The sequence below is a fragment of the Cetorhinus maximus genome, chromosome 15 (genome assembly GCF_964194155.1).
Source record: "Cetorhinus maximus chromosome 15, sCetMax3.hap1.1, whole genome shotgun sequence".
NCBI classification, from domain to species: Eukaryota; Metazoa; Chordata; class Chondrichthyes; order Lamniformes; family Cetorhinidae; genus Cetorhinus; species Cetorhinus maximus.
In genome coordinates this window covers 14,283,643-14,309,022 of record NC_135893.1, presented here as the reverse complement: position 1 = coordinate 14,309,022, position 25,380 = coordinate 14,283,643, and the positions used below count along the sequence as shown (strand labels likewise).

At 41.2% G+C, this 25,380-nt stretch overlaps 2 protein-coding genes across 4 annotated transcripts in view; one reads left to right on the top strand and one right to left on the bottom strand.

The window, feature by feature from the left end:
* The window catches only part of tp73 (tumor protein p73), a 248,278-nt gene extending 244,109 nt beyond the window's left edge, over positions 1-4,169 (bottom strand). For 2 of the 3 annotated variants that reach the window (XM_078557907.1, XM_078557908.1), the window contains exon 1: positions 3,991-4,169. The gene's annotated coding sequence lies outside the window, so the exon portion shown is untranslated. The remainder of the gene's footprint in view (positions 1-3,990) is intronic. The other variant, XM_078557905.1, reaches the window with a different exon arrangement.
* Positions 4,170-6,222: 2,053 nt separating this feature from the next.
* The window catches only part of wrap73 (WD repeat containing, antisense to TP73), a 36,182-nt gene continuing 17,024 nt past the window's right edge, over positions 6,223-25,380 (top strand). The window contains exons 1-3 of the mRNA XM_078557909.1: positions 6,223-6,515; positions 8,735-8,887; positions 14,998-15,114. Of these exons, the coding sequence (XP_078414035.1) occupies positions 6,447-6,515; positions 8,735-8,887; positions 14,998-15,114 (339 nt within the window). The 5' untranslated portion in view covers positions 6,223-6,446. The remainder of the gene's footprint in view (positions 6,516-8,734; positions 8,888-14,997; positions 15,115-25,380) is intronic.

Below are 25,380 nucleotides of genomic sequence, written 5' to 3'. Positions count from 1 at the left end.
GTTGCTCTGGGAACCCATACGGATCCTAGTTATACCTGCCTCTTTGTGGGATAAGCAGAACATTATTTGTCCAAGTCCTATTCATATCCCCACCTTCACTTCTTTTTCAGTACATTGTTCCCATTTCTGGCTCTCACTCCAAACTGGAAAATTTCATCAACTTTGCTTCCAATTTCCACTCTTTGCTTGCTTTTACATGGTCCATCTCTAACTCATCCCTTCAAGTCCTTGACTTCTTTCTCTTAATTTCTGGGGATAGGCTATTGATCACTATCTAATGTAAGCTCATTGGCTCCCAGCTACCTTGACTACACTTCTTCCCACCCCACTTCCTGTAAAGACCCTATTCCATTCTCCAAGTTTCTCTGTTTCATCTGTTCTATTGATGCCACCTTCCACACCAGTGCTTCCAATATGCCTCCCATTTTCCTCAACTGAGAAATCCCCATTGCAATAGTTGATAGGGCCCTTCACCATATCAGTTCCAAATCCCACAGTTTAGCTCCCATCACTTCCCCTCCCTCCAAGAACCACAATAGGGGTCCTCAAGTCCTCACCTTCCAACCCACCAGCCTCCACAGTCAATGGTTCATCCTCTGCCATTTCTGCCACCTCCAACGTGATGCCACCATTAAACACATCTTTCCCTCCCCTCCCCACTGAGCATTTCAAAAAGAGTGCTCCCTCTGTGACATTCTCAGCCATTCCTCAATCACCCATCCCCTTCCAACACAAGTGCAGGAGATGCAAAACTTGCCCTTTTACCTCCTCCTTTACTACCGTCCAATGCCCTGAACATTCCTTTGGAGGTAAAACAGTAACTCACTTGTACTCCTTTCAATTTAGTATACTGCATTCACTGCTCATGATGCAGACTTCTCTACACTGAGAAGAACAAATGCAGAATAAGTGACCACTTTGTGTAACACCTCCATTGATCCACAAGCATGACCACTAGCTTCCAGTTGCCTGTCATTTTAATTTTCCATCCCACTTCCACTCTGACCTCTCTGTCTTTGACTTCCTACACTATTCAATGAAGCTTAATGTAAGCCCAAGGAACGATGCCTCATAGCCTTCTGGACTCAACACTGAGTTCAATAATTTGAGATCTTAACTCCTGCCTCCCTTTTTTTACAGCAGCTATTAGTGATGATTCTACTTTTTCCATTTACACCTTCTCTAGACTCATCTTTTGTTTCTTTACTATTCCCATTACTATCTCCTTTTGCCTTGAACCATCATCCCTTTAGTCATTTAACATTTCCTCCCTTTCACCCTATCAAAGACCTTCCCTTTTGTTCTTCCCCTCTCCCCCTTTCCCTATCTCTGTACTTGCTTAAGACCTATTACATCTCTAACCTTTTCCACTTCTGAAAAATGGTCACTGACCTGAAATGTTAATTCTGTTTCTCCCACTACAGATGCTCCCTGACCTGCTAAATATTTCCAGCATTTTCTGTTTTTTAGTTTTGTATTTCCAGCATCCACAGTATTTTGTTTCTGATGTTGGAATTAAATGTATAGTGGGGTAAGAGGCCACCAAAGGCAAATTTAGGATTAGTATTAGGAAACGCTTCCTCTCAGAGAAAGTGATTAACAGATATAATGGAATCCCAGATACAGCAGTGGAAGAGAAAACCATGGAATTATCTAAAGACCAATTGGGTTTGCAATGGAGAGCCTTTTGAATCGTAATAGAAAGACAAAATAGAATAGGCCAAATGGTCTTCATCATTAATAATTATCTTGTAAATAGCTGATCTACCTGAGTCCATTTCATCTATTGATAAAACTTTACTTTCACTTTAAGGTGTCAGCCTTGGCTCATTTAGTAGCATGCTCACCTCTGAGTCAGGAGGTTGTGGGTTCAAATACTCTCCAGAGACTTTGAGTAAATGATCCAAGCTGACAGTGTAGTACTGAGATTGTATTGTATTGTATTTTGAAGGAGACATTAAACTGATGCTCTATCTGCTGTCCTCTCGGGTGGACATAAAATATAACATGATACTATTTGAAGAAGAGCGGAGCTCCCCAGGGTCCTTGCCAGTATTTACTCCTTAATCAACATCAAAACAGATTATTTGATCTTTTATTGCATTGCTTTTTGTGGGCACTGCTGTGTGCAATTTGGCTGCTGCCTTGCCCTACATTAAACCAAGGAAGTGCTGTTCCTATTGTAAAGTGCTATGGGACCTCCCAAGGTAGTGATAGATGCTACATTGTAAGTTAATTCTTTCTTCCTCACTCACAAACAAACTTTCCTGCTCACAGACTCGCCTCCTTCTCAAACACTACCGACTGCCTGAAACACAAAAAAAATCCTAGCTCTGGCAATCTTACAAGTGCAAATTGAAAACGATAAAGAGGAAGTTTACAGCAGCATTAGTAGAAAGTGAAATTGTTTATTGCCTGTGACAGTTGAAGCCTCCTGCAGACAGCCCTTTTAGTGACTGCACCTTTAAAGGGAAACCATCTTCATGGAAAAAAGCATTTGCAAACCTATTTTCCATTGTTGGGAAGCTGAGGCAAAGTCTGCCATTGTGCCATTTTTACTATGTTGATGTCATGTTGAAGTGAGGAGGTGTTTTGGCACAGTTTATGTCATCGTGCTAAAGTGTTTGCAAACAAATTTTGAAAAAGGGCTTCTCAGATACTTTTTCATGAAAACAGTGCATCTTTAAAAAGATTGAAGGCACAGTCTGCAATAACTGGAGGAAGTTATTCATTGGCTAGAAGGAATAGCCATTGCAATTCAGATGCCATTCTCATTTTTTAGCAGTAATATACATTTCATGCTACCACTGACACTGTCTCAGTACTCTCATACAATGTATTAATTGTCCGTTAGCCCCCATTACATAAAGTAAGGAATCCCATTCTCATGGAAAAGGAACAGGGAAACCAATATAAAAACAGAAAATGCTGGATCTCTGAAGAGTCCTACAGACTCGAACGTTAACTCTGTTTCTCTCTCCACAGATGCTGCCAGACCTGCTGAGTTTTTCCAGCATTTTCTGCTTTTATTTCAGATTTCCAGCATCTGCAGTATTTTGCTTTTAGCACAGAGAAACTAATGTTCTATGATGTACAATACTGGCATCCAATAACTGGAATAACATTCCAATAGGATTCATCTTCTCTTGACTTAAGAAAAGGAATAAATTGTTCTCCAGTATCCTGTTTAAATTAAGTCATTTTTGCAACAATGATAGATCTTACAGTATTTCTGACATACATCTATGCAAAATGCATAATATCCATGACGGCATTGTATGGTTGGTTATATAAGCTAGATATGAAAGACTCTATTTTAAATTCGCAGGGCACACCTTCAATTAACTGAGATTCTTGAGGGGAAATTTAGCGTTCAACGCACTCAAGATTTTAAACCATAATTTGTAAACGAAAGATTAAATATATTAAAGAATTATCAACTGAAGTTCGTACTTAGACATTACGGCTTATTTAGAATGCTAGTAAATATTCAGCAATTAATAACCAATGTGCAACGATTATTTAATTAGATAAATATCCTTTGCGGTTAAAGCAAAGTAAGCGAAAGACACCGCGTTATTCTGCAATCGAATAAAAGCTAAAATTATGCCTAAACTCTCGTATGGGTTGAAATTGAGCACAATACGTAGCCGACAAGGAAATAAAACACTTTTTTCCAGGCGCCATATAGCATTATGAATATACACACAAGCCATTCCATATCGGAGGAAATAATTTAAATATAGAGTAACTCTGTATCAAAATACCGAATGTTATTAAGTAGCCTGAACAGTTACAGAGAATCGCAAGGGAAAATACAATATTAATAATAACATTTTAATAAAGACCAAGCCGACTTTCAAAGTTTAAAAATACCACAGGCAGCTTCAATGCTACGCATGAAAAACAGTAAAAGAAAAGTGGATCATTTCACCCCGTATCTACCGATATCTAGTGCAGAAACCGGGTGCCAAAATCCCCTTTCCTCACCTGGAGTGAGACGACTTGCTGCGGTCGCCTTGCGAATGAAAATTCAAGACACTGTCTGACTCCCTGCTGGTCACAGACGGACTGTATGTTGCCGGGAGTTCAATTCATCAACATTGTCCGATTGCAAACGTTTCGGGGAACTCAGAGCAGACTTCTCTGTCGCTTCAGCAACCGGAGAGTGCATTTGAGATGGGTTAGTGTTACCTGGGCTGGAGAAGGAGACGATAGAGACTGACAGCTCCGCCTGGCTGGGGGCCAGAGGGAGAGTCTCTGGCTGTTTATATATATACTGTATATAAAGGCTGATTCATTCAGAGACAAGAGAGAGAGAGTGGGTGAGTCCCGTCTGCCAAAGGAACAGCCGCCACTCGGGCTTATACAGGCGGGAAGAAAATACAATCAACAGGAGGAGCGAAAAGGCGCAGTAAAGAACAAAGAAACGACAAAAAACACTTTCAATAGTGATTCTAGAAAAAAAGATTAAATCTAAAGACAAAATAATGTGGAAAAGAAACAAAGCAGACCCAAAAAGTGATTTGCAGAACCAAATATGATGTGAAATATTAATCTTTCGGAACTCTTGGCTGGTCTTTGAAAGCCTCAAGGGAAGTTTGCAAAATAGAAGCAAACAAGCAATATTTGCATTTACAAAGCACCTTATTACATCATCTAAAATGTCTGCATGTGTTTCACAAAGTGAATCTCTTTTCAAGTTCAGTGATTGTCCTAATATAGACAAATGGTGGTGGAGGGATGGGGTGGCAATCATGATGTGTCAGCAACACTGAAAGCGGAAATCAGATAAATAACCAATTAATCTATTTAATTTCAGTTCTGATGGTTGAGGGAATGAATGCTGGCCAGGGCAATCCTTCCTCTTCCAATAATGCAAAAAGATCTTTAGTTTCCATAAAACAGGCAAACATAACCTCAGTTTAACAATGGTTTATCTGAAGGATTGGTACCTCGACAGTTTAGCATTCTCTCATATTGCAACAGTCGGCGTCGGTTATAGACAAATCCTGGATAGCAACTGAGCAAAGCAAAAACAATTTTACAGACCTGAAGTACCAAGAGAGCAACACAAAACTGTGCAGAATAATGTAGAGAAAACATAAGATAAGAATCAGGAAAATAAATAACTGCATTTAAGACCTGCGCAAAGTGCATATGATCAACATAAATGTCAACGTTTAGGTTGGATAATATATTTTACTTTGCTGGAGCTGTCTTTATAATGTCACAAAGTATTTTTTTGTCAAATTTCTATACTTTTTGGTTGCTATCTTTACCTGGTCTCCTATCTTAGCACACGCAGGGAATTCCTAGGGGATGACAGTTCTTTTCTGTTAAGAAAGGCCTGCTGTCTCCTACACTTTCTCTTGTGTGGGCAACGCTTCGTTTATTGCCCAACCGCAGATGTCCTGAGAAAATGGTGGTGTGCCATCTCTTTGAACAACTGCAGTTCTTGTTGTAATGGAATTATGGAATTCCCCAAGATTTTGGTCGTGATGACAAATGATATTCATCCAAGTCAGGATGGTGGATGACTTGAAAGGAAACTCGAGAGGGATGACGTTTCTATGATATTAATGCTCTTGTCCCGTCAGTGAGAGAACTCCAAGGGCTGTCGAACTAAGCTCGGCGACTTACTGCAATGCATCCTGTGGATACAATTTGCAGCGTCAAGTCATTCCTACAAATGTTTAAATAATAATATAATTTCTTTAAAATATTGGGCATTGTACCTTAAGATGTACTGCATTTCATACTCTGGGGATTTAGAATTTTCTTTAAAGAAGTGACATTTTCATCTTGTATGGTAACATTATTATAGTTTGCATGAATCTGGTTAAAAACAACATACTGAACAAATGTTAAGGACATATGCTTTTGCAAATATTGAGGATAATTTGTTGTAAAGCGATAGTTGTGTATAAAGCCATGGCATTAGTTAAATCTGATCATATAAAATAACGCATTTGGGCAAGTTACTAGGAAAAAAGTAACGTGCTGTCAGATGATCTTCTATTCGATCAATTTGCTATGACTGATTCCCCTCATACTTTACTTTGCTGGAGGAATCTCATTTCCAAATGCGAAATCCCGCTTGGAAAACCATTGGTTCCTCACCGCCCACCGATCGTTAGAAACTACAACTCCCAGAATGCAGCGACAGCAGCTTCCGCTATCTCCCTAATTTCATTGGCGGATATCGTTGTCAATCAGAGCAGAAAGTCTGACTCTTCCGGCAGACTCGCCGTGTTCAAATGGCGGTTTAAAACGGTTTTCGGAAACTTGAATCGCGATAGAATCAGACCGTGTTGTTGGGGATTCAGTTCAGTCAAAGTGCGGACAGTGGGAGAGACCCGGTGCTGATAGACCGGAGCGAAGCTGATACCGAAAGGCCGGGGAAAGGGTGAGGGGCCCGGCGTGAACAGGCCGGGCCAGTCGCAATGAATTTCTCTGAAGTGTTCAAACAGTCGAATCAGCTTTGCAGACTGTCTCCTGACGGGAGGTATTCGGTAAGTATTTGGATCGCCGCACGGTCAGAGACTGGCTGTGGACAGTCGGCCACTTTGCATCCCCTTTAAATATCATTAACAAACTCGCCTCCCTCATTCACAGGTGGGCTTGTTCAGTACTGTGTGGTTGGTGCCCCAGTGTAGTGCTTCGTGTATGAAATTCTCACATTGTCCACTAAAAAAACATCCGATTGCAGAATTTTGGTCCTTCCAAACGCTGCCAAAAACAGACACTTGATTATTCATCTCAGTTTGAGAGACCTTGCTATGATGGCACCTTTGCCTACAGAACGTTGAGTGTACTTTGATACTGAGAAGCATAGAGAAGTGCATGTCCACAAGATCACTGGCTGGACAGTTAGATAAGGTCAAAAACAAAAATACCTGGAAAAACTCAGTAGGTCTGACAGCATCTGCAGAGAGGAATACAGTTAACGTTTCGAGTCCGAATGACTCTTCATCAGAATTTTTTTTTGCTTTTATTTCAGTTGGATAAGGTGGTCAGGAAGGTATATGGAATATTTGCCTTTATTAGCCAAGTTTATAGAATATAAGAGCAGAGAGATTATGCTTGAACTGTATAAAATGCTAAGGCACAGCTTGAGTATTGTGCGCAGTTCTGGTCACCACATTGTAAGAAAGAAGTGATTGCACTAGAGAGGGTACAGAAGAGATTTATGAGGATGTTGCTTGAACTGGAGAATTTTAGTTATGAGGAAAAATTGGAATGGCTAGGGTTGTTTTCTTTAGAACAGTGGAGGCTGGATGGGGACCTAACTGAAATGTATAACATTGAGAGGTCTAGATAGATAGGAAGGCCCTATTCCCTTTAGTTGAGAGGTCAATAACCTGGGAGGCATAGGTTTAAGGTAGGAGATTTAGAGGGGTTTTTTTCTCCCCCAGAGGGTGGTGGAGATCTGGAACTCAGTGCCTGAATGGGTGGTAGAAGCAGAAACCCTCATAACATTTAAGAAGTATTTATATATGCATTTGAAGTTCTGTAACCTACAAGGCTGGGACTGAGAGCTAGAAAGTGGGATTAGGCTGGATGGCTATTTGTTGGCCTGTGGGAACACGGTGGACTGAATGGCCTTCTGTGCTGTAAATTTCTGCGATTCTTTGAAAGAAATTAATTAGCTATGAAGTGTTGTGGAATTCAAGGGTGGTTAATGTGCTGCTATTCAAGAAAGGGGAGAGGGTTGACCCAGGAAACTACAGGCCAGTCAACCTAACATTGGTGGAGGGGAGTTTTTTGGAAACCATTATAAGAAACAAAAACTTCTATTTGGAATGGTATGGATTAATCAATAAGAACCAGCATGGATTTGTTAAGTCGAATTGTGACTGACGAACTTGATTACATTCTTAGAATTAACTGAAGATTGATCAAGATTGATACATCTGCTGTACTATGGACCTTTGGTAGGCATTTGACAAAGGGCCACATAGGTTTATTAAGAGGTTGGAAGCTGGCTTTTGTAGGAACTCTGTGCTGTGATATGCTATGAGCACTTGATTTTACATAACGAGGCTTATGTTATTCAGGAAATTGAGTAGGTATTCCTTCATTCAGTTCCCCTTTTTGTTGTTCGTTTGCTGTTTGCCAAATTAAATTGATAGTTGCAGACTCACTGCTAGATGCCACCACCACCCCCCACTTCCCCACAATACCCCCAGCTAATCTAGAGAGACTGCCAGGTTTAAAGCATGAGGATGTCTGCAGGGGCCACAGATTTAATAGATTTCTGCATTTGCTGACGCAGTAGCATATTGTTATATATCAATAAAATCTTTTTACAATGGGAGTACTGTTTTCCATTTGAGATGCTGACAAACTTCTGAACATCAGGACAACTGGCTGGAATCGTCAATATCTGCAGATAGTTGCCTGGAGGCAAGTTTGAAACTTTGCAGGTTTGTAAACCTTAAGGATCATAACTGAAGCATTCTGGCCCTTTTTAACTTGGAGAAGGTAGGAATTTGCGCCACTGCCTCTAGGCAAGACTTATGTATAGGTCAGTTATGTGAAAGTACGATGTACTCCCACAGGATCTCATCTTGAGAGTGGAGGTAATACCCGCTATTCTGGAGGCAACAAGACTGAATAACCACTCAGTAATGTGTGAAATTTTTGTGAGGGAGAATAAAAATCTAACTATAAATTATTTTCATCTCTGCTAAACATAATTATTTTTAATGTATTTGATCTTTTTGTGCAGGCTGTTTGTGTCCAATACCGATTGATAATCCGTGATGCACACACCTTGCAGGTCCTGCACCTGTACACATGTCTAGACCAGATTCAATATGTCGAATGGTCTGCAGACTCTCTTTTCATCTTGTGTGCCATGTACAAGCGTGGACTCGTACAGGTAAAATGGCTCTATGTGTGATTATTTTTCTTTGTTTAGAACCCCTTTCGCTTTCATGCATTCATCCTTCAACAGAAAACTTAGTATTGTTTGCTATATAGTTTTGTAAGATGTCTGCTCCAGTATATGCCTTTAGTTAACTAAAGGTAGGTCTGCTACTGAAAATGATGAAATCAGAAAAGACCATTTAGCCCGTCCTGGCTCCTGTGCATGACCCAGTCTGAATATTTTTTCATTTGTTTCTGACTCTGTGGTGTTTCGTGAACTAGTAGAATGTGACTATTTTAGGCATTGCATAGTGGATTAGTTTAAACCAAGATTTGAGCAGTAGATTTAAATGACTTGGAAACATTTTATTGTTAACATATATAAAAGCAAGTTTTGGTTGAGTATTGCCCATTTTTTTTGTGATCAGCTTTTCAGTCTGAAAAAGGATTAGCCAGGGCAATTGGTTAATCTGATGTAAATTAGTAAGGATTGTTGTCAGTAGAATATTTGTAGCACGGGCTTAAATCTGTTGGAGTTTTTTCTTGATGCTAAGAACCATTGAAATCAGTTTAGGATCTAATGAGGAATTATTGAGGAGCCCATTTTAATTTCTGCCCATCGTTTTATGGTGTCAGCCTTGATTTAGTGGCAGCACTCTAGCCTTGAGGCAGAAGGTTGTGTTGTTCAAGTTGCCCTCCAGATAAATCCATAATCTATGCTGACTTTAAGCAGCTGCTGCACTGTTGGATGTATCATCTTTTTAATAAGATGTTAGACTGACTAATAACACTATCAGATGGATGTAAAAGATCCCATTGAAGAAGAGTAGGGAAGTTGTCCGTGGTGTCCTGGCCCATATTTATCCCTCAACCAACATCATAAAAACAAATGATCTAGTTATCACCTCATTGCTGTTTGTGGGACCTTGCTGTTTGAAAATTGGTTGCCACATTTCCTACATTACAATGACGACGACACTTCAAAAAGTACTTCATTTGCTGCAAGCACTTTGAGACTTTCTGAGGTTGTGAAGGATACTGTATAAATTGATTTATCCATTTTATTCATCCGATAATCCAACTCACGAGTCATTTATTGCTTCAACCAGGTAATGCTCACCTTGCACAACCAGGATATTCAGCCTTCTCTAAAATATCTCTAGCCATTTTGCATGTCAGCATGTGCATTTCTTCTATGTGTCTGTATATATCTTCAAAGTGTCCTTTGAAGGACACTTCTGCCTGATGTCTTTGGTGAGCATTGCTTCGCGTATGCACATTAAAGCTACATTGGAGCTCGCTGTTTAGCTCTTCAGGAGTTTGGATCAATGCCATTATAGATGGGTACAATGCGACTTGTGATGTACATTCGATTCTGCAGAATTGTTGTGTTGCAATCTCCTTGGAGGATATGAGGGTATTCAGAGTTAGAATTATACCATGGGCATATCATGGATATGTGGGCTAGATGGACTGATGCTCTTCTACATGTGAATTAATATGCAATGGGCATCATCTTTGCTCTCTTGCGTTCAAGGGACACAAACTTGAATATCAGTGGCAGACAACTAGCTTAGCCTTCGATGGGGGATCTGGCTGGACCACATATCGGGTCCTGCCCTCCTCTAACAAACTACTTTACATTGCAGGATTATCCTGGAATAGAAAGGTAACCCCCTAGCTTTTTTCTCTATTGCAAGCGTTTTTTTAAAAAAACCCTTCTCCCATGCCTCCTCCCTAATTTCAAATGATGTTTGAGGATCTCATGGGCTTCTTTGTCATGAAAATCGTGACCATCTATTCATCTGCCTCTGTGACTTCCTGTCCTTTCCCCTGCCCAACGGGACAAATTTGCTCTAAGGTTCCCTGCCCTACCCCAGCCTTCAACTTGAACCTTTTTCTAGCTTCTCTCCTATCTCCCCTCCATGCCCTCTTTAGCTCCTGTTGTCAATGAGACTTACCTTCTGCTCTCTCAGCCTTATTCCCAGTAAACTGATCACCGAACTTCCCCTCCTGTGCCCCCCCCTCCCCCCCAATTAACTGATATTGTTAATGGTCCTTCAAATCTGCTGTCATTGCTTCTCTTCTCAGAAACAATAATATTTGGTCCCTCAATCATAGCAAACCATTCCCACCAGTTCCAATCTCCCTTCGGTCTCAAGTCCTTGCATGCGCTGTCACCTCTTAAATCAGTGCTCACCTTTGCCTGTACTCCATGTTTAAATCCTTCCAATCAGGTTTCTGCCCCTGCCATAAATGGCTCTTAACAGCCAAAAATGACACCCTATATGACTGTGGCAGAGATAAACTAGCCCTCCTTGTTCTTAAGCTGTCTGCCACCTTTGACACTATTGTTGACACTGTTGATCACACCATCCTCCTTCAATACCTCCCCACTCTTGTACAGCTGGGTGGAACTGTGCTCACCTGGTTCCATTCTTACCTGTTAGATTGTAGCCAGAGAATCGCCAGGAATGGCTTTGCTCCCACTTCTTTACCATTACCTCTAGAATTCCCCAAGGATTTATCCTTGGCCCCCTCCTATTTTCATCCACCTGCTGTGCTTCAATGCAATCATCCAAAAACACAGCGTCAGTTTTCACACAACGCTGAAAACACCCTGCTCTACCTCTCTTAACACCTTCACCCTCTAAAGTATCAGACTACTTGTCTGCCATCCAGTACTGGCTAAGTTGAAATTTCTTCTAACTAAATACTGGGAGCACTGAAGCCATTTCTTCAGCGCCTACTGCAAATTCTGTTTCCAAGCATCTGAGCCCATCCCCACACATCTATGCCCTCATAAAGATCACCTATTTTCACCTCTGTAACATTGCCTTACTTTGCTTTTGCCTTAGCTCATGCATGTACACTTATGTCTTTGTTCTTTCTCGGCTTGACTATTGCAACACACTCCTGGCTGACCTCCTATCTACCCATCCTCCATAAACCTAAAAGCTGAAATCATCCAAAATTCTGCTGCCTGTTTCCTAACTTGCACAAGTTTCATTCGTTCATCACCACTCTGCTCACTGGCTTATTGGCTCCCGGTTACGTAATGCTTTTAAAAAAAAAAATCCCATTTTTGTTTTCAGATTCCTCCATTGCCTTGTCCTGCCCTGTCTTTGTAACCTACTCTAGCCCTACAGCCCTCCAAGATACGTGTTTCTCAAATTCTAGACTCTTGAACAGCCCCAATTTTAATTGCTGCCATGTCTTGAACTGTTGAGGCCCTAAACTCTGGAATTCCCTCCCTCAACTCTGTCTCTTTCCCAGAGCAAAATACTGTGGATGCTGGAAATTTGAAATAAAAATGGAAAATGCTGCAAACACTCAGCAGGTCTGGCAGTATCTTTGGAGAGAGAAACAGAATTAATGTTTCAGGTCTTGACTGGATCACTTGAAAGGTCACAACCTGAAACATTAACTTTTGTACACCTTGAGGGAGTTAATAACTTTGGGTGGGAAGAGTAGAAAACTGGTAGGGAGTTGCTTTAAAACCAAGGTTAAAATCAGCAGCATGTTCATACTCCTGATGTATAGACCCAGAAAGTAATAGGACATAAATTTTCACCAATTATGCCAAGTTCCTAAACACTTGACTGTGCTATCAAGGAGAGGTTTTTTAAAACCATGGAATGGAATGGAAAATGTCTAGGTGGGCCTGCTAAATGCATCTCGAATGCCAAAAATGGACTGGAACAAATTTGCGCTCCCGTATCTCCGGAATTTACTAACAAAATGTTTATATTGCAGTAAGATGAGGAAGGGACCACCTGCTTTTGAGTTCGCCAGACTCCCATTTTGTGTCTCCCTGATGTCCATCCACATTAATGACATAATGGATAGAGCTTAATCTTCAGTCCACTGACTACAAATGAGCTGAAAACTAGTGCTGTAGTGTCATATGGGAAAAATCAAGGTTGCATTCTTGATAATATTTTGATGTGATATTAATATGCTTTGCTACTGCTTCACTTAAAATCCGATCTGAAGATACACATCCAAGAAGGCAATGGTAGTTTTAAGATGTTGCAGTTATTTGATACTCATAATAAAACCTATGTGTCATGTCAATATTTTAATATACAACAATGTGTTAGATTGATCTGTTTACACACCTTGTGACAAACATGTAATCAATTTGGCAATGTTCAGATATGAGCACCTCTGCAGTTGTGCAGAATTAAAAGTATTTCAGAACAGAGATGATATGAGAAATTTTTAAATATAAATGTACATTGGCCCATACTTCCAAGCTCACCAGCGTCGGATTTAGGGGGGTACCCAAAGATGTGCTGGGGAATCCCTCTGGGAAGTTCCCAAGTAAGGGTTTGCACAACAGTTGCCCAGAAGTGCACTCTTCCTCTGGACAATTGCACTGCACTGGGAACCATCTGAAAATGTGGTTTAAATTGCAGACTTTGATGGTTCCACCAGGATTATACCAGTGGTTACTCAGAAAGAAGTAGAAGAATTAAAACCTCTTCTAACTTCTGAGTAACTATTGTAAAGGCTCAGTCCAACCCCACGGTCGCCCCCCAACCTCTGATACCCCCTCCCCACAGACTTTCAACCGCCACCCCCGATCTTCGCCTGACCTCTGCCCCAATCTTGGACACAACCCCCCCCACTCCCCACGGATCTCCGACCCACCCCCCCACCAGACCACTCTCGGACACCCTCGCCCCCCAAAACCTACCCACTTAACTTAGACACTTATTTTCCCCCTGGCCCTTTAAACTTACCTATTTCACGGTAGCAAGTGTTATTTTTTTTTTAAAAAGGGGATCGTGGCTTCCTTGAATCCACCGGAGCTAGATTTCGCTGGGGCCTGTGAGGAGCCTTTCAATGCAGGCCCCAAGCAGCTCCGGCGGACGGAAGTGACAATGCAATTTTTAAGACCAGGTAAGTGTGCATTTATTTCTTCTAACTCCTGTGGGTCAGCACTTTCCAAGACTAGCCGGAAGTTACGGCCCCATTGTATTAAAGTGCAAATTTAAGGGAAAATTGCAGCTTCAAGCAAATCCAAAAAATAGTACATAATTTGTACATAATTTCATGGAAAATTGTAGAATGACCCTTCTAATGGGAGTGTAACTTTAAAAAATGTTTTTTGTTGTGTGTCATTTGCCTTTTTCAAAGTGTTAGTCAATCATTTAAGACCGTGACCTGTATTCCACAATTCCCCGGGTACTCAATACCCTCTACTGCCTCACCTCATGTGTGAGGTTTGACAGTAGTTGTCAACAGAATATCCAACTAACTCAGTAAAGATAAGTGACCTAACCTGGGGCCTTTGTAGTCATTATGCCACAGTTCTATATCAGATGGTATATTTTTATACACTTGGCAGCTCAGTTGCTTTCACTTGTTATCGTTTTCTTGAAATGGTTGCTGTGATACTTAATATTGAATATTATAAGATACAGTAAGAGAGATGCAAACATTGCAGGATTTTAATGTTTTTAATAAGTTGCAAATGTATGATTTTGTTAGACTTGACTTTTGGAACAGAAATGCTATCACCAGACTGTCCTTGGCAGGTTACTAATGTTCTTTGGAACAGCTGCCCTAATGTGGGTTTTACACTTTATATTGCTAATGCACTCCAGGAGTTGCAGCTTCTGCCTAAAAAATATTTGCTACACAATGGGCAAAAAACAAATTGACTGCTCATGCTGATTGGCTTTGTATTCTGCAGCTATCTTGTACATGCAAAATGTGCATTTCAAGCTACATTGTGGATATTAATTAAGTTTTTAAAAAGTTTAGACAATTGATACATCATCTACACATGATTCACCATTGAATGCAGACTCCTCTCAAGTCTGTCATCTGCTAGCCAAAGTGAACAAAACTCAGAATTAATGTACCAACATTCTATTGCAAATCATGATATGATGAAAGGCATTGCAGGTAAGGACACCATTACCTTTGCAGTAGCATCCAGCGCCAATCTTTCATGATCCAGCTTATTGTCTTCTAAAATTCTCTATGGTTTGCAATGTTGGTTGAGTAGCTGTTCTCGTTCTCTCTCGCTCGCTCTCACACACACACACACATTCTCATTGTTTATGTAGTCTGTGATCATATTTAGATTATGGCTTTTTTAAAAAACAGGTCTGGTCTTTGGAGCAGCCTGATTGGCACTGCAAGATTGACGAGGGATCAGCTGGATTAGTGGCTTCTCGCTGGAGTCCAGATGGACGTCACGTTCTCAACACTACAGAGTTCCATGTAAGTGAGGTTAACGCCCCCACAGTACAGAATCAACTGTTGCTGTCTGTAGTTTTATGCTGAAATAGTAACTAGACAGCTGCTTGCCACTTGTTCTGCTTACGTTATGCAATATTCTATGGTTATGAGGGAGTTAAAAGACTTCTGTATGGTGATGGAATTCAGATACCACAATAAACTAATAATACAGCTTGAACTGTCTATGTGTCCTGGATCTTAATCATAGAGTTATACAGCACAGAAAAAGGCTCTTTGGCCCATCGTGTCTGTGCTGGCCATCAAGCACCTATCTATTCAAATCCCATTTTCCAGCACTTGGCCCATTACCCTGTATGTTATGTCATTTCAAGTGTTCATCTAAATACTTCTTAAATGTTGAGGATTCCTGCCTCTATCACCATCTCCCCACCCAGGCAGTGTGTTCCAGATTCCAACCACCTCCTGGGTGAAAATTTTTTTTCCTCAAATCCCCTCTAAACCTCCTGCCCCTTAGCTTAAATCGATGCCCTCTGGTTATTGACACCTCTGCCAAGGGGAAAAGTTTCTTCCTTTCTATGCCCCTCATAATTTTGTATACCTCTATCAGGTTCCCCCTCAGCCTTCTCTATTCTAAGGAAAACAACCCTAGCCTATCCAGCCTCTCTTCATAGCTGAAACGCTCCAGCCCAGGCAACATCCTGGTGAATCTCCTCTGCACCCTCTCCAGTGCAATCACACCCTTCCTATGGTGTGGCGACCATAACTTAAAATGTGACTTTTTAAAGTAAGTTGCATTCTCAATGATACCATAAGCTTTAGAAAAGTACATAAAGTATAACGACAGGTGTCTTTTGCAACATGTATAGTTTTAAAATATTCTGGTTTTTTTCTAATTTTGTTGAAATTTGGTCCCTTACTGAAGTGCAAGGAATGTGGTGTAATACCACAATTTGTTTGAAGCCTGGTACAGATGAGGGTATCTGCTGTTGGGGAGCTTCAGTGTTATTTTCATTACCACATCAAGTGTTACTTCTATATATAATAAGGAATAATAAAATAAGCATTTCCAATGCTGTCCTGGTGAACCTTCCATTCTCCAGCATTGGTAAATGTCAGCCTATCCAGAACTCTGCTGCCTGTATCCTATCCTGAACCATGTTCCATTAACTCAAAATACCTGTCCTCCCTGATCTACATTGTCTCCTAATCCCCAAATGTCTCAGATTTAAAATTCTCAAACTTATAAAAAGATACAAAGGGCTTTAAAACAAAACTTCCTCCAGCCTATAAACACAGCCTCCCTCAAACTCCATTCCTGTGTCTCACTTCTTATTTTGGATGCTCCCTGGAATTCCTTTCCTAAACACATCCTCATCTTTTTTCTCCTTTTTTTTAAGACTGTTGATAAAATCCACTTCTTTGACTGAGTTTTTGATCATCCACCCAATATCCTCTTCTTTGGTTTGACTCCCAAATTTCTCTTGTGACTTTGACGTGCCTTGGGATGTTTTTTCCTATGTCAAATGTGCAAAATAAGTGTGGAAAACTGTTGTAGTTTGGGTAAACTAAACATCGAGAAATTCAGACATTTTAAACAAGAGCAAAGGTAGATTGGAGGTACAGTTCTAACTGAATGTACACACATATGTAAACTTTTCAAGTTCGTTTACTGGGTACCCAAGTGGATCGAGGACCCTGTTGATTATTCAATCCCATAGTCCAGCCTCATTGAAGCTAATAGCACTTGCATCTTGACTGAAGTCAGTTAATTTGGCACAGATCAGATTCTGCACCATCCTGGATGGTGCAATTGTCTATGTGCAATTGGAGCCTGCAGTTGCAGTATTTATGGAGATCGACACCATTTCATTCTCTTTGATTTACTGTGGAAAGGAAAATTGAAAAGTGCATTTCCCTGTGATGGCTACATTATATCCAGTTCCTGTGGTTTTGAAAACATGCAGTACACAGTGTGGGGTTGGATTTGTCAGTTACGTAGGTCTATTCCTTCAATCTATGTACTGTGTCTAGGTTGAAAAGGACCAAGTGCACAGTACTTTGCCAGTTAAGTTCCACTAATCTATCTTTGTTCCCTTCTACTTTGTTAAATGAAAGAAGAGGGTTGTGGGTTGAAGTATTAATTTTTATGTTTTGATTTTAAAAATGCTAGGGAACTCGCAACTTTTGTTTACGGGTGTTCTGCTTCAAATGACAATAGCCCACTTGAACATTTCAACTCATCTGCTATTCATAACTTAAAATAAGCACAGGTTTTCAGATTGTTTCTGCTTGATATTGTAGCTATCCCTCATTTAACACTCGTAATGTGTTGCTAAAAATGACGTGCTAAATGAAAATCACCTTTCCGATAAGAAAACACGTAATAAGGATGGGTTACGTTCCTGACCTAAATCTTCACATTAAAATCCTGTTGGCTTCCTTCAACCTAACTGGCCCAAAAGTCCTTGCTAACTCTTAATAACTTGCTAACTCTTTTGATTCACCTCATGCTCGCTGCTTCCCACCTGCAGCTTGCCACTTTCCTACCTGACCCTCCTGCTTGTCACCCCTCTAGCTCACTGCTGTACTCCCCAACCTTACCACTTGCTATCTCTTTGCCTCCTTCTACCACTCTTGCTTGCTGCCACCTCCTGCCAAACCCTTGCTGTGCACAAAGGCCCAGGAGAAGGATGGCAAGAGGGAGGAAGTGAGTGAGAGGAGCTGTGAGTGGTGGGTGGGGGGTGGTTGGAGGTGGCAAACAGGAGGGCCTGGGAGGGAGTCGGCGAAGCAGCAGATTGTTTTTGAAAAAGACTGACCTTGCTCAGTAATTGCACTAAAACAAAAATAGTGGCAGCACTGTTCAGGGCAGATTCCTAATTTCCCGAAAGTGCTATTAGAACGCACTTTAAATGGGGGTACCTGTACATTATTTGTTTTCTCTTTCAGGCAGTTGAGCAGGTAGACGGCTTGGTGCCTTTTCAGGCAAACAAAGTTTTGTATGATAAATTGGGGCAAGGAAGTGGGTCTTAACTTTTCGGATTACCATCCACTTGTGAAAGAAGAATGTGGCTATCAGTCTGTGCAAGTTTCCCATGCAAGTAATCTTCCCTGTAAAAGCAGAGGCTACGTAAGATTAAAATGTTCCCAGAGCATCAGCTTTGGAAAGATAATATACAATGTTTGATGTCATATTTGCCTAATAAATGATTTTGTTCTGCCACTGACCTCTTATCTGGCTGGGTACTACTGATTCCTGACTCCAGCATTGGGGCATGGGCACACAAACCTAAAGTGCATTGATTATTACTAGAGAAACATCATTTCATGATGGTGCATTTGGTCTAGTGCTTTCAGGGCATCTGATTCATGATGTCTTTGTAGAGTATTCAATTGTCGGTGCAGACTCTTTGGGCCAAAGGGCCTCTTCTGCACTGTGATTCTGTGAATTGGAGATTTAATCAGACCCCTGAATAGGTATGTAATGCATGTTACTCTTTAAATTGTATTGACTTCAGTCATGCGATGCTTAGAATCCCATGAACAAGCTGATAAACTGCCCAAAGATTGAGATTATCATAGTTCACAAATGTTGACAACTGAGAGGAACTGCTGATCCTAATTGGTTCGAAATGCTTTGAATGAAGTGTGTAGGAAACTTTTCTATCCTCATAATTTGTTGGTGATGCAGCGTATCTTTGGGCGCATACTAGCAAATTTTGAACAATGTTTTATTATGTGTAGTTCTTTTGTTACTATGTAAGGAATCAGATTCTGTCCATCCCTGAAGCGTAACACAGATCTTTGCTCCAGTGAGACTATTCAATGGATTTGGGCAGGGTGCCAGGGAAGTTGTATATCTTATGACCTAGAGTAGGCTGAACTACAAACAGGTGCTCTTAGAAAGTTTTTAATGTAGCTGTTTTTTGAAAACGTGGGCCACAGCATCCTGACACATGTGCTGTGAAACTCTTATAGCTGGTAGGGTTTGGAGGCAGTGTGTCTGCTGCAGTCTGAACTTGCCTTGACCTCTCAAATCTAGACACACCAAAGTGGCATTGGCATCTGTCAGAAAGTCATCATGTGCTTATTTTACTAGCCTTTTGCTCTGTTTGGTTTACAGACAGTACTGGGACCCTAGTGTTAATTCAAACAGCCCCAGCTTTATTTTCTCCCCACCTCCTCCCCATTTCAGTGTTACTGGAAACTTTCCTGCTAAACCTGTGCTCAGGTTTGTGTAAGGTCCCTAATGTGCCTTGCAGAATTTAGTACAAAAGTATTACCTGAGCACTATGATTGGCTTCAATAAGCAATTAAACTGGACTTTCTTCAAAATATAAATTGACCTGAAAATTATGGCTAATGGTGTGCCCTTTGAATTCACACGTGTATTCCTGTTATGTGGGCAAGGGGGTAACTAAGCTCTAAAACTTTCGGTGGTTTCAAACAGATCTGTTTTTTTATGCTCATTTTTTCACACCTTTATTTTGCAGGGTAAAAGAAAGAACAGTAGTTAGGAACTTTCATTTCAGATCTTTTTAAAAATGCATTAATTGAATAATCTGCATAATGCTAGATTAACTAGGAAATGCTCTGGTATTCAGGGGAGTAGGGTGGGAAGTGGTGGAAATGGAGCTGTTAATGAGTAAACTGTTGGTCCTACAGTGCTCACTTACGATGGTGTCAAGGTAACAGTCATTACCTGGTCATTCCTGCGCTATTCACAAATGCAATTTCAGATAGCATTGAAAATGAGATGAGCGCTTTGAGGAGAAAGGAGCTGGAAAAGGTGGGGACAAGTGGAAGAAGTCTCAACTGCAGTGCAGAGACTTTGCTTTCTCTGGCCTCACTCTCATCTACGCTCTTGCAAGTACAATAAACTTTGTGTGGGTACAGGCTGACTTTGGAATGTATTCACTGTCCTTTTGGATTGGTCACCCACACTGTTGCTGGTCCTTTGGAGGTCTCTGTCTCTCTTTCTCTCACCTTGTATTCTGATCTGTTTCAAAAATTCCAAATGAAGTTCTGTTATATTGTGTGTTAGAGAATCTCAAAGACAAACCAATGATTTACCTTTTTTTCAAAAGAAAAGAATGATTGAATAGAATGGAGTTATTTTCTTTCGGACAGAGGAGGGTGAGGGGAATTTTAATTGAGATGTATGAAAACGAGGGATCTAGTTGGAATTGCTCAAAGAATTATTTCCCTTAGCAGAGAGGTCAATGACTGGATTGCGTAGAATAAGAGGGGAGTTGAAAAATTATTTCACCCAGAGGGTGGTAGGGTCTGAAACTCACTATCTGAGGCAGAAACCCTTGTCATTTTTAAAAAGTACTTTGGTATGCACTTGAAGCGCCATAGCCTAGAAGGCTAAGAACCAAGAGCTAGAAAGTGGTTTAGGCTGGATAGCTCCACTCTCAGCTGGCAAAGACACAATGAGCTGAATGATCTCCTATGCCATAGGTTTCTGAGTTAATTCTTTAATCCTCAGATTGCATAATTCTGGGTGTATTACATTTGCAGCTTGTATTTTAGTTGTAGTAGAGAGGTATCCTGTTTAGAATGATGCAACTAAAAATGGCGATTCATGTCTGAAAATCTGCAGACTGTCCCCACTCTGCACTGTATCCTAAAACAAGCATCACACAGATGGTATTCCAAAAACCTAGTTAGAGCTGACTGGTCTTTGAGTATTGGTTTATTTTAGTCAACTGCCTAATAATTATGTGAACTGCTTTGTAGTACGTATGTGATTTGTCTGATGGAGAAATATGCATTGCCTTACTAAACCCCTTCAAGATTTCATGGGCAGAATTTTACGCTCGACGTGCCTGACACGCCAGAGCGTAAAATGACGCGCAATGACATCGGGCGTGCATCCCAAAGTCATTGTGCACTCACGTGATATTACATTCGGTGGCCGCGTGCTGGAGTTGGCTGCGTGCCCGCCGATAATTAAAAGGCATATTAAGGCCATTAACAACCCCATTAACTTGAAATTTACACTGCCCATCCAACCTAATGGTTGGCGGGCAGGTGAAAAGGCCAAGTGGCCTTTACGTTTTTTAGGAAACCTCATCCATGAGCAGGATGAGGTTTCCTAAAGCTAATACACATTAAATAAAAATATTATCTTGGAATTAAAAACATGTCCCATCTCATGTGACAGAGTCACGTGGGGATATGTTTTATTAAGTTTTTACTGTCTTTATTGTTTTAAAAAACACTTCAATCTCCCTGACGCAGCTCTGTGCCTCAGGGAGATTGAAACGATCTTTCGCACGCATGCATGAACTGCATGCCAGGCCTGCTCTCCCTCCTCCCCCCTGCCTGCACAGGCAGCGTTGCTGCTCGCGGTCCACGCAGGACGGGCCTTAATCGGCCTGCCACCGTAAAATTGCGTTGCAGAGCCAATTGCGGGCGGCGGTTGGCTTCCCGACGGCCCCGTCGAGCACCCCCGCCAAGGGCAAAATCCTGCCCCATCAATACATTACAGTAAGAACTGTGTGTATAAATCACTGTTCTGAGTTCTCTATTGTCTATCTGCTCCCCTGTATTTGAAAAGCATGCATGAGGAGTTGAAATGCAGTGATATTGTAAACCTGGGCAGTGAAGCCAGAATTGTTTTCATTTGATGATATTTCACTCAATAGAGGTTTTGACATCCTCAGATGATTCTTGAACAGTGTACAAATAATTGCAAAATGTGAAATGCAGCTCTTGAGTGGATATAAAACATCCTGCGCCAGTACTTGAAGAAGAGCAGAGGAATTCTTCTGCTGTCCTGGCCAACATGCTACCCCTCAATCAATATCTAAAACAGACCTAGTCAGTTATTTAATTTGTTGGTTGGACCTTGATGTGTGCAAGTTGGCTGCCACTTTTTCTACATTACAACACTGACTACAATCCAAAAAGTGTTTCATTTTCAGAACCAGTAATTTTGTCTCACTGATGTAGTCAGTAATGTACCCTCAAATTTCGTTCAGAATTAATGTATTGGGATCTCTCTCCCTGCAGTCAAACTGTATAGCTTCAGCAGCTGTTGGAGATGGTTAGTGCCTGGCACTTGTGTGGCACGAATGTTACTTGCCACTTGTCAGCCCAAGCCTGGATATTGTCCAGGTCTTGCTGCATATGGACTGCATCAGTATCTTGATGAGTCGCAAATGGTGCTGAACATTGTGCAATCATCAGTGAGGAGGGTGAAAGAAGTTAACAATGAGTTGACTTGATAGAATTTTAAAAATTTGTTAATTCAGCTGATATCATTTTACCCAGAGGCTCATTAAACAGTTAGCGAGAGAAGACCGTTGGGTTTTAATACCCACTGGATGCTGGTGAAAGAGGATTAATAGCCACTGAAAAGATGGGGTTCAACTCAGACAAAGAGGCACCATAACTACTACTAATTTAAAATATAGGAAATTTTGGGGTTATTGCCAAACTTGGATGTTTATTGATTTACTCCCCCAGCATAGGGACACTGATATCAGCTAACATGGTACAAATCTGGGATGGAGTTATGTATAGCTGGGTGCCAAAATATGCAGTGCATTGTACCCAGTGAGCCTTTATTCTTTTTTGGAAGAGGAGAAAATCAGTTGGCTATATCCTGCTATCTCTCAGTATTTTAGTTATCATAACTCTTAGCTCTCATTGCCCAGGTAATTAGTGAAGAGATTACAGAAGAGTTTGAGGGTAAATTTATTGTGATGAAGGAGGGAGAACTGAAAAGCTAGTCACCCTCGGCTGTCTTGACTTCTCTCCCAGGAACTGGCTTCAGATGTGCAAGGGTGTGGGAAAATATTTCTTGCTGCCTATTTGGCCAATTTCCAGTGGCAAAAGAAAGGCTACAAAGCAATTTTTTAATGTTCTCCTTATTTGGATGGCTGTGCTCTATATGAAGTGAGAGATTAAAGTGGTCAATATTAAATATCTTTTGAAATATAGGCCCTCACCATTTTATTAACTTGTGTTTGTACTATTCCTGTTGGAATGCCCACATTTCCATTGAGGTATGACTCCAGTGGTGCCCAGCACACTAGTATTTTACGCCAATTGATAATGTTCATCTTTGGACCTTGGCAGGGGCACAACCATGAGCTTTGGCTAGCACAGCCAGGCTTGATCCTGTCCTCATCTTGCATGTGTACTTTTTTCATGTTCCAGCAAGTGCCTCTACTGTCATCTTGGCTGAGATCTAATTCAGCAAAGGCTAAGGATTGAACCTTCCAACTTTTATGAACGTACAAAGTTGAGAAGCAGGAAAAAACCAGCTGATTCATCAAACCTGCTCCAAACACAAGAACACAATAATTCAGAACGGGACTAGGCCATTTGGCCCCTTGAACCTGCTCTGCCATTCAGTAAGATCATGGCTGACCTGATTGCGACCTCAACTCCACTTTCTGTCTGCCTCCCATAATCCTTGACTCCATTGATCAAAATTCTAACTCACTCAGCCCTTGACCCAGCCTCCATTACTCTCTGGGGAAGAGCATTCCACAGACTAACAACTCACTAAATCTCAGTCTTCAATGGGAGACCCCTGATTTTTAAACTGTCTCCGGTTCTACGCTCCCCCATAAGGGGAGACATCCTCTCGGCTTCCACACTGTCAATTTCCCTCAGTACCTTGTGTTTCAATAAGATCGCCTCTCATTTTTCTAAAAAGCTCTAATGGGTATAGTCCCAACCTGTTCAACCTTTCCTCATAAAATAACCCTTCATCTTAGGATTCAATCAAGGGAGCCTTCTCCGAACACCAAAATAGCTGGAGAATCATGACAAACATCTTCTTCCTGCCGCAGCCATGCAATAATCTCTATACAATCTGTGTTGGCCTAGTTACATACTGAGTTACATACCGACTGAGCCATCAGAGAAGTCTAACATTTAGTATTGCACAATTAGAAAATTACTTTGTGTATTGCAGCAGAACAAAATTAACTTACAGAATACTTTTATCATGCTCTTAGGATCTTTCAAAATTAAAACAAAATTGGAGTTGAAATGATGTTGGCTGTGGATATGATTCTATCTTTGTTAAAATGCTTTGTACTGTGGAATGTGTAATCAATAATCCTGCAAAATCCCTTGCTGACAGACATGGCTATGCAAAGAGCCCCTCTGACCGAGCTGAGTATGGTTTACAAAATGAAGGCTATTTGAGCTGCCATTTTTTTTTATTGTTTTGTATAGTGATGGTTATCAACATTGCACCTGTTGGAATATTTCAGCAACAGTGGTTGGTGCCAACCAGCCCTGGAGTATGACTAGCCATCTGATGTTATTTACATATGGTACAAAACCAGACTTCTGTGTAAAGAGTTTTTAAAAGATACAAACTCAAAATGGTCCAGATTTTGTGGTAGTAATGATGGCAAAATTATCAACATCCACTGTCATTACTCCATTGAAACTGAAAGCAGCTTCTGGAATCCACACATGCGCAGAGTTACGTGGAAATCCAGAAGCTTTTTTTTTCTTTCTACAGGATATGGGTGTCCTTGGCTAGGTTACCATTTGTAGTCCATTCCTAATTGGCCTTGAGAAAGCGGTGGTGAGCCCCATCTTGAACCGCTACAGTCCATGTGGTGCACGTACACCCATAGTGCTGTTCGGAAGGAAATTCCAGGAGGTGATGGTGATCCCATGCATCTGCTGCCCTTGGCCTTCAAGGTGGTAGAGGTCGCGGGTTTGGAAGGTGCTGTTGAAGGAGCCTTTGTGAGTTGCTGCAGTGTATCTTGTGTGGCATATACTGCAGAGTGGTGGAGGGAGTGAATGTTTAAGGTGGTTGATGTGGCACCATTCAAGTGGGCTGCTTTGTTCTGGGTGGTGTCAAGCATCTTGAATAGTGTTGGAATTGCATTCATCCAGGCAAGTGGAGTATTCCATCACACTCCTGATTTGTTCCTCTAGACAGTGGACAGGCTTTGGGGAGTCAGGAAGTGAGTTACTTATTGCAGAATTCTCAGCCTCTGACCTGCTCTTCTAGCCACAGTATTTATTTGGCTGATCCAGATCAGTTTCTGTTCAATGGAAACCCCCCAAGATTTGATATTGGGGGGTTCAGTGATGGTAATGACATTGGCAAGGTGAGATAGTTAGATTCTCTTGTTGGAGATGTCCAATGCCTGGCACTTGTGTGGCACATATATCACTTGCCACTTGTCAGCCCAAGCCTGAATGTTTTCCAGGTCTTGTTGCATATGGACATGGACTGCTTCAGTATCTGAGGAGTCATGAATGATACTGCACAGTGTGCAAACATTCCTACTTTTGACC